At 31.8% G+C, this 10031-nt stretch overlaps 1 protein-coding gene across 1 annotated transcript; it reads left to right on the top strand.

Annotated features, from left to right (window-relative positions):
• Window positions 1-6142: 6142 nt before the first annotated feature.
• On the top strand, window positions 6143-9269 carry LOC131031241 (acyltransferase GLAUCE). The gene is made up of 2 exons (XM_057962296.2): window positions 6143-6752; window positions 8165-9269. Exons 1-2 carry the CDS (start codon window positions 6228-6230, stop codon window positions 9089-9091), a joined length of 1452 nt encoding a protein of 483 aa, XP_057818279.2. The 5' UTR covers window positions 6143-6227; the 3' UTR covers window positions 9092-9269.
• The last annotated feature ends 762 nt before the right edge of the window (window positions 9270-10031 follow it).

Genomic DNA, 10031 nt, shown 5'->3' with positions numbered 1-10031 from the left:
GGGAGTGGTGATGAAAGCTCCTCGAGAGCAATCAAGGAGCATCTCATTCCCCTTGATTTCCTTATGGGTGGGATAGTCAAGATGCTCCTTAGCCACTCTCGAGCACTCCTAGGCACTCTTGTAGATGAGGTGGACAGGAAAAACTATCATGTTTAAAAAAACACTTCTGTTGATTAAAAAATAAAAGAAACCTTAAAAGGTTACCCAATCCTAGAACTCACTCCTCACTGTACAAATACAACACCATTACACAAAAACACACCATTCCTAAGTTTTTTTTGCATTTTGAAAGGTAGTTTTTTTTAGAAGGAGAACGATCACTAAGAAATATACATTGAGGGTGAGGAGATCCAAATGCTTGTGATAAACCATATGTCATGAGGCACTTTGAGGACTTTCTCAAAATTAAAATTGTTGAATGTAAATTTAATGACTTATGCCATGTTTACTTATATTATAATGTGTTATTAACTTGTTTTTTTACATAACATTATGTTGTTAAGACTTGATTTGCATCACACAATGATCTTTTTGACATGACTTGTAAAGGTGCAAGAGACATTGGATGTCATGATCATTAGCTATCAATGGAGTATTTGGAAGCAATCAAATTTAGAGAGGGCATAGAAGGTCAAGGCATTGATCCTAGATGATTATTGATAGACTTGTGTGGATTGTCTTGAGTTTTATCAAGGCTATGAGGAGTATGATGAGGTTTGCTAATATAGATTGGCCATGTTTGAGGGAAATCTATGATATCGTTGAATTTAGATATAAAAAAATGAAAGTCATAATAGCACAAAAAGTAAATGAACCGAAAGAAACACTTATGTGGAAAAATTCATTCATCACTACCAGAACAAACAAGATGAACACATTGTTGCTTATCCTTGCATGTGCATTATCCCCCTAATACTATAACATAGATATACTTTCTTTGCTATTGGGTACAAGTTGGCATTCTGAAGAATATTCTCAAATCCAAAAGTGGTGGTGGATCATAGTTTGAAAACTTTGAGTACTCTATAGAGCTTTATAAACTCCCAAGTCCTTGAGCTAGCTAAGCTAAGTCGACCAAACTCTTGCATTGAGTCTGGCCGAGACTTAGAGAGTACTCGGTCGAGTCCTACTCCAAGACTCTCCGAGTCTTAGGCATGGACTCCTAATTCTTGAGCTCAAACTCTTCTATCTGGTGCTTGGACATAACAATCATGTTTTTTTAAAACTTGAAATTTCAAATATTTTGGTTATTTTTTGCTCTTATTCCCCATTTCACCTAGTCAAGCATCGACATAGCAAGCAAATCATTTGAGAAGAGAATTTTAAGCATTCGGAGTTGATCAAATCATCAAACAAATGCAACATAATTGGATGCAATGGAGGAAAACAAAGACAGTTTTGAAGAAACAATCTATCATTTTTTTTATACTAACTTGCCTTGTAGTTCAAGGGTTGAACAATTAATTTACACTAGGAGGGTAAAGGTGAAGATATAGATTGTTTTTGTTTGTATTTTGCATTTTGACGTATCATCGTATGTAAATAGTTATAATGTTGTATGTTTAGTATCTATAATTTTGTTGTATTATAGTGTATTGTTCAACTTTGAAACTATGAAATTTCAAATTTTGAGAGTTTGATGATCATATGTTGTGTGATGTTTGAATTATGAAAAATTGAAAGTCGCATTAGACTTTTATGTTCTTTAAATGAATTAATTTATTTTTTGTGTAATTATGAGTTTTTCTTGTCAAGTTTGTGTTGAGTCTCAAGTTCTTGTCAATTTTTGGTTTTCGAGTCAAGTCTGAGTCTGAATCTTTAAACTATGTGGTGGACAATGTTAGGAAAGAGTTTGTAGGTTAATACGAGAATGGGATCATAGTATTTGTGCTCTTCGAGACAATACAAGGAAAATGCTTGTACATGGTGATACCTCCACAAACAAGATTATTTGTTCCTCAAGCCTCTTGCAATCAAGATTTTATCACAAGTAAGCATTATTTTTTATTTTCTAACGTTTGTAAGCATTAATACTTAACATTAATTTAATTTCTTTTGCATTTTTAAAAATATGTGAACTAATTTTCTCTCCAATCTCAATAAGTTGCAAGTTCTTCTTTGGTTGAATAGAATTGGAGTACATACTCCTTTATCCACTCAATGAAGTGTAATCAGTTGGCTGCAATAAAATAGAAAAGTTTATTTATATCTATTCCAACTTGCATCTCTTATCATATAAGAAAGATTATTACAAGGGGCAACTAATAATTGGGACATAGCCCCTAAGTGTACCAACTGGGATGCATCTATTGTAGATATTACTAGAGCCAATATAGATGATGATGAGGAGGTTCTTACCATGATATAACTAGTGGGAGTGGCATTCCATTCAAGCAATGATCTTAATTTAGATCCTTTTGTTGAAGATTTGAAGACTATCATACAAACTTTTTATTGTATTTATTTTCAAAATTTATAATTGTAATGATTTTCATTTGAATTGTCCTAGACATATATGATATGTGATATAATATTAAAATTTTGAACTATCAATTGACATTTATCTTTATCACTGTCATTGATCAATGATAAAGTATCGTATCGTGTATATATATGGTTTCACTTTAAATATATTCGACTCTCTAAAATTTGTTATGATTTGTGTAATAGTGGTAGTAAATTTTCTCAATTGCCATGATAATGCCTACTCCTTCATCCCAAAAATACATTTAAATAGAGACTTAAACTTTAAATAATTAAAATATCCTTAACAACCATGTTTTCCATTTTTCTTGCATCAAAACTAATAATTATAATCTCCACTATTTATTCCAAAATTTTAATATAACTATTAAATGGATATTTCAAAAATGAGAATTTTATTATAAATATCTAATGGGTATTTAAATAATAAATTTTGTAAGTAATTAAAACTACTTTGATGAGAAGGATGAGAAGAGTAGTAAATAGCTTGAAGCTCTTTAGTTAGTAGACATATAGTAATTCATTCTTCACATGAAGTCAATAAAGAATATGTTTGGAATTTTTTTTTTTTTTTTAAATACTATCAAAATATTAAATTCAAATGTACTTGTAGAGAAAAGATAGAGTAATTAATGAAATGATTAAAAATGGAGTTATAAGTAGAAAGTAACAATATTTACATGTTCTATCATCGATTTTTAAAGGAGGATTTGGAAGTATACAAATAAGGTGATTGTAGACACTTAAAAATTACTAAACTATTTTCATCTTGTCATTTCATCATGATCTCGCCGATTTTTTCATTTATATTAATTAAATAATTATTTAATCATTTAAGTATCTCTTTGTTATATTAATCACATAATTTTTAATTATTTAATTATCTCTTTATTATATTAATTAAACAATTTCTAATTATTTAATTAATTCATCTTTTGATCCACTAAATTATTTGATTAGTTAGCACTTTTTGCAAATTTAAATAAATTTCGAATAATGTATTTAATTTTCTACAAGAAATAAATAAAATTAATATTTATCTATTTCCTCTATGCATTTGATCCATCTCTATTCTTCCACATCATCAATCCATGTATTAATTTTAGATCCTAACATATATCAAAATTTCTCATCCATTGATCTATCTAATTAATCTCCACCATCGATCAAATGCTAAGTAAAACATATAAATAAAATCCTTCATGGTAGTCAAGAGAGGGTTGAGAATTTCATGGCAACTCAAAGAACTGAGGAGGCCAGAGGAACCCATTCATTCAACTAAGAAAATGAAAAGGCTTAATGAAGTCCTACAATTTTTGCATGCTAAAAGTCTAGGATCTTGGTTTTTACTATGTTTAAATCGGCTTTAGTTTTACATTATTGGGTCAGTAGAAATTGTTGTGTTCTTTTGAAACTTGTGAGCAGTTTATCGGGGAATCCCTTTGTGGGCATTTATATAGAATAGTCTTACTTTTTACCAAACATGACTTATCTTTTTTTAGAGGCTTCATAGTAGACCATTTTTGCAAAATTGGTCTTTAGTTGATTGTTTATTAATTACCCTTTGTTTAAATTAATACATTTTATGGCTCTTGCCTTTTATCAATAAAAAAAAAAATCCATACACTAAACATTTGCTAATAACCAAAAAATAAAATATTAAGAATCCAATTTCACTTTTCGCTAAATTTTATTTTATTTTTATATTAGAGATCGAGAGTCCAAAAGTAAAACAGAGAGTTTATACAAAACTAGAAAGTGAGGGGCAGGGTCTCAACTTTTCGCACAAAATAGTACAAATGACCCTTTCCTAACAAACTTTGAGAAATTATTTAATTCACTATTCATCATCCCATGCTATTGCCTTATTTTCAATTGATTAAAAATTTAAAAGAAAAACTACTTAAAAAAATATCAAGCGATCAAATTGTATTCCAAGAAAAAAATAGTAAGTAAAAGTTGGTTAATAAAAGGAGTTTACTTTAGTAACTATACCGAAGTCCATTGAAATGAAATATAAGGTGGGGTACGATGTTAAGCTATACCTAGTTTAGGTGAATATTTATCATGATGTTTAAAGTTTTAATGCCACGAAATAGAAAGCTATATTTAAGGTTAGAAGAGAGAATTAGATAGATGTCGACATCTGGAATGAATGTTTTATCAAATATTTTATGCTCTCTTTAAATACATGTCAATACCGCCTCTTCTTTTATTTTCAGAATTTCTCGCCCCACAGAAAATGATTAATTATGGATGTATCTTGCTTACAGTATTATGTACAAAATTTTCAATTTTTGTTGAGTTTAGTTTTCATTTGTAAATTTTAATCACTTCAATGGTTGATGTTAGTTGAAATAGAATCTGTTTTATTTTAGTTTAGTTTTTTTGTTTTTATTTAATGAAGTTTTTCATCTATTTGTGATTATAATATATATTTCAATATAATTATGTAAAAATGAGATTGTTGAAGTAATTGTAAGAAAAAGAAACTCAATAAATTTGTATAATAAATGTTAATGTATAAAAATATAAATAATATAATTAAAAAATATGTAATAAGAAGTGTTTTATTTAAGAATATTTTTTCAGATAAAAAAATCAGTATAACATTCTTCTTGATTGTATAAAATATTCTTTTACAATATCATAACAATATCTTATTCTAACTATTGCATGAATGATCCACATAGGTTGACTTCTAACTCCATTAACTCGTGGTATGTTCATTCAATGCCCACATCATCACCTTTTGTGAATTTACATAATAGACAAGTTTCTTACTAATATGTAACTTTGGTAAAGATAATTCATCCAAATGCTTTTTGAACAATTGAGTAACAAAAATTATAAGGAAGCTCTTAAGTCCCCTCCATATTAGCCTCATTAAAAACAAATAAATGAATTATGTGACAAAAAAGTAACAAATAAGTAAGTCATAGGACACAAGATAAAGTGGGCTCTACTATTTTACAATATCATAACAAATATCTTATTCTAACTATTGCATGAATGATCCACATAGGTTGACTTCTAACTCCATTAACTCGTGATATGTTCATTCAATGCCCACATCATCACCTTTTGTGAATTTACATAATAGACAAGTTTCTTACTAATATGTAACTTTGTTAAAGATAATTCATCCAAACGCTTTTTGAACAATTGAGTAACAAAAATTATAAAGAAGCTCTTAAGTCCCCTCCATATTAGCCTCATTAAAAACAAATAAATGAATTATGTGACAAAAAAGTAACAAATAAGTAAGTCATAGGACACAAGATAAAGTGGGCTCTACTATTACATTGTCAACATACAAAATTATGTACAAGATTAGAACAATATGAGAAAGATAATCACTAATTTCTTATGGGTCTTAATCATACAACTTTTCTAAAATATCATCTACTTTTTTTTAAGATCTATCTCAGACAATTATTCAGATATCTAATTCAACAATGAAAGTTTAAATTTGATCAATACAAATTCAAATATTTACCACATTTTAATTAAACTTAAAAAATTACTAATAATTGTTTAATCATTAAACTAAATGATAATTAAGTAGACCACATTTATTCTGAGTTGTTGAAGAAAAGCTATCACTTTTATGGATTTCAATGATAACAGAAGTTGTTGACTCCACACATTTCATATGCAAAACTAACCTGTGAGGGTTTACCAGTTGACACAATGCAGGGAAGAGTTGAAAAGTATGGGTTTTATGCTATATAAAGAATGGGATGAGAAAGTATGAGCACACACACTGTTTAAAGTTCGCCCACTTACCTGAGTATACCTCGGAAGCTGAAATGGCCACAGTCTTAAGCCCTCCTAACATACCCTTTGATGCCCAAGTAAGAGTGGAGGAAACCGTGACCGTTTATCCTGCACACCCAACTGAAAGGAGGAGAATGTTTCTGTCCAATTTAGATCAGCAAGTAGTGTTCACTATGGAGACTGTTCATTTCTTTGCCCCAAATCCTGCAATAACTTCATCTGAAGCTACTCAGATGATAAAGGACGCCCTGAGTAAGCTTTTGGTGACTTACGATTTCGTTGCAGGAAGACTTGAGTTCGATGCCCATGACAAACGCCTTCAAATCGACTGTTGTGGAGCAGGAGCTCTGTTCGCCTCTGCCTCCATCGATTTATCGCTGTCTCAGCTCCATGATATCGCCTATCCCAATCCCTTTTTCAAGAATCTGGTTCTACAACAATGTCATCAGATCCGTAATCTACCGGACTTGCCACTTTGCTTCTTACAGGTTTGGTTTTCATCAGATTATATAGTTTATAATTTGTGTTGTGTCATTTTAGATATTTTAAATACATTTAGGTAAAAAATTAAAAATATTTTAAATTTTTGATATGCAACTGGTTATCAAATTCATGATAGGATCAAGAGTTTTTGATAATATGCTGAAGTCATTATATAGGATTATTCATTATAACTTATGATTTGTTTGATTTTGTTTTTCAGTTATATGTATGTGGACTCTTCCTTATCGTTCTATTTTTTGCTTAACAACTTTGTTTAGATATCTTAAATATATATATCTAAAAATGTAGAGAGATCTCAATATTTTAACATAGAAGGAAGAATTTTTGTTAACATGTTCACCTGAATATACTGGATCACAACTTATGGTTCATTTAATTCTGTTTTTCAGTTATATATATGTCGGTTTCTCTTCCCTCTTCTGCTCTATGCTTAGCTGCTTTGTTTAGATATTTTAAATACATATATCTAAAAAATGTAGAGATATCTCAATATTTTGATATGTAAATGACTACCAAATTTAAGATAAAAGGCATTGTTTTTGTTAATATGTTCACATCATTGTATTGGATTATAACTTATTATTGGTTTTGTTTTGTTTTTCAGTTATATGCATGTGGGTTCTTCTTCCCTACTTGTTCTATGCTTATGGGTTTTGCTTAGATATCTTAAATACTTACATCTAAAAAATATAGAGAGATCTCAATATTTTGATATGTAAATGGTTATCAAATTTAAGATAAAAGGAATAGTTTTTGTTACCATTTTCATGTCATTACATTAAATTGTGGTTTATGATTCATTTTATTCTATTTTTCAATTAGATATATGTTGGCTCTTCCCCCCTCTATTCTATGCTTAGGGGTTTTGTTTAGATATCTTAAATATATAGATCTAAAATATGTAGAGAGATTTCAATATTTTGAGACATAAATGACAATCAAATTTTAGAAGAAATAATTTTGTTATAAATTTGTTTTGTTAACATGGTCATGTCATTACACCAGAGAAACACGAAAAATCGCTAGAAATCAATCAAACTCGGCGAGGAGTCACCCCCCACGAGTCCAGCAAACTGGGACTCGGACTCGGCTGAGTTTGGGGTCCAAACTCGCTTGGACTCGGCCGGACTCACCAGACTCAGCCAGACTCTCCAAAATCTTTAAAAATCTCTAAATTTCTTGATTTTTTCACTTTCCCAAGTCCAACGGAGTCTGATTCCAAGTCCCGAGTCCAAGTCCGAGTCGGCCTTACCGAATCCAAACCGAATCCGAGTCCACTAGGCCTTGCTGAATCCGAACCAAGTCCTAGTCCCATTTCTTTGGATTACACTCTATTACAATTGTGAAATATGTTTCTAATTTTTTTATTTTTTTTATATTTGATTTGTACAAACAGGTGACCAGGTTCAAGTGTGGGGGTTTCTCAATTGGATTGGGAACAAATCACACAGTGATGGATGGTACGGGCACAGCGACCTTCATGAAGAACCTTGCTTCCCTGGCTTCAACAAACAACATGACAATCATCCCTTACAGTGACAGAAGCCCATTAAAAGCTCGTTCTCCTCCATTGATTCAATACCCACATCTAGAATACGTAAAAATCAATGATGATGGCACCGTGGAGAGCTCAGCAGTTTTTTCAATAGTCAGAGGACCCGACATTTTACCAGCTGATAACGTCAAGTCAATAGAAGAATCTCCCACCCACATTTTCAAGCTCTTCCGACTCTCCGCCGACTTTGTGAAGAATTTGAAGAAAAGGGCAATGGCAGACGGAGTGGCAAAGTGCACCAGTTTCGAAGCAGTGACTGTGCATCTATGGAAATGTCGAGCAGAGGCAGTGGAAATGCAGGAAAAGGAGGAATCTTTGATGTTTTTTGCAGTGGATGTGCGGGGGAGAATGAATCCTCCTCTTCCAAGTGACCACACAGGAAACTCTGTATATCCTGCGTGTGCCACTGCAAATGGTGGGGAGCTGAAGAAGGAATCGCTGTGTTTGTGCGTGGAAAGAGTGAAGGAGGCGATCGCCAGAGTAAGCAATGAATATGTTCGGTCCGCCATAGATTGGCTGCAAGTAAACAAGGGCATTCCTCGCACTGAGGGAGTCATTTTTCTGTCATCATGGCTGAGGCTTGGATTTGAGGATGTGGAATACCCGTGGGGGAAACCTCTGTATTATGGCCCTGTTGTCCATGAAAAGGTGAATCTCGTTTTCTTGCTTCCCAATAATGTTGACAGAAATGGTGCCCATGTCTTTCTTGCTCTGCCAAAGCATCAAATGCTCAAGTTTGAACAGCTCTTTCTCAATCCTGAGCAGTGATGGAGAATTAGCCCTCAAATATTCACCTCCAACAAAACAAAAAACATTCCCTCGTAATTGTATACATTGCCAATTCTCCTACCTGTAAACTCTTGATCAATTAATAATTCTATGTAATATTATAAAAACAATGTGATTAATAATAACTCTATTTTAGAGTGTTAAAATAATTTCGAGACCCAGCTTTCATGGAGAATTAGCTTTCAAATATTCACCTCAAACAAAATAAATATTATCTTGTAATTGTAGACTTGACACAAAGAATAAGATTCACAAACATACAGCAACAAATAGGTCTAATCAAACATTAGAATCATTTTTTAATTAGTTGACTTAATTCTTCTTCTTTTAATAGAATAGAATAAGTTTAGAATGTACAATGTATACAAGATTGTCATATGAAGATGAAGAAAAGGAAAAAGACATAATAGATAAATGAATAAAAGACATAACATTTACCTTGCCTTTTACCTTCCCATCTCACACATTGAGTAGAGGTAGAGGCACCCTTCTCTAGTTGATTTGCTCCTTTTGATGTTGTTGATGGGAGGAATATGGTTGTTCGAATTAACAACATGATGTTAGGATAATGATTTGATAGAAGAAGTAGCATAAGAATAGGATAGTAGAAGATTGAAGTTTATTTGGACAACATAATGATAGGAAGACGGTAGATTATCAAAATAAGGGCAAAGACCTCAACTAATAGAATTTTCATGAAAAAAATCAATAGCCAAGATTCAATGATTAATGGATGGCTAGGATTGATTGAGAGTGTAGGCCTAGATTGGAGGCTTAGCCTTGTGACACTTAGCCTTGTGACAAGTGTCACAAGGGGGATGGAGGTGTAAGAGCTATGTGTGCTCACACATGTGTGAGCACACATTAGGAAGAACATTGTGAGCACACATTAGGAAGAACGCAAAAGGGACATGTGTAA

The sequence above is a fragment of the Cryptomeria japonica genome, chromosome 4 (assembly GCF_030272615.1).
Source record: "Cryptomeria japonica chromosome 4, Sugi_1.0, whole genome shotgun sequence".
In the NCBI taxonomy this organism is placed as follows: Eukaryota; Viridiplantae; Streptophyta; class Pinopsida; order Cupressales; family Cupressaceae; genus Cryptomeria; species Cryptomeria japonica.
This window is presented reverse-complemented; position numbering and strand designations above follow the sequence as displayed.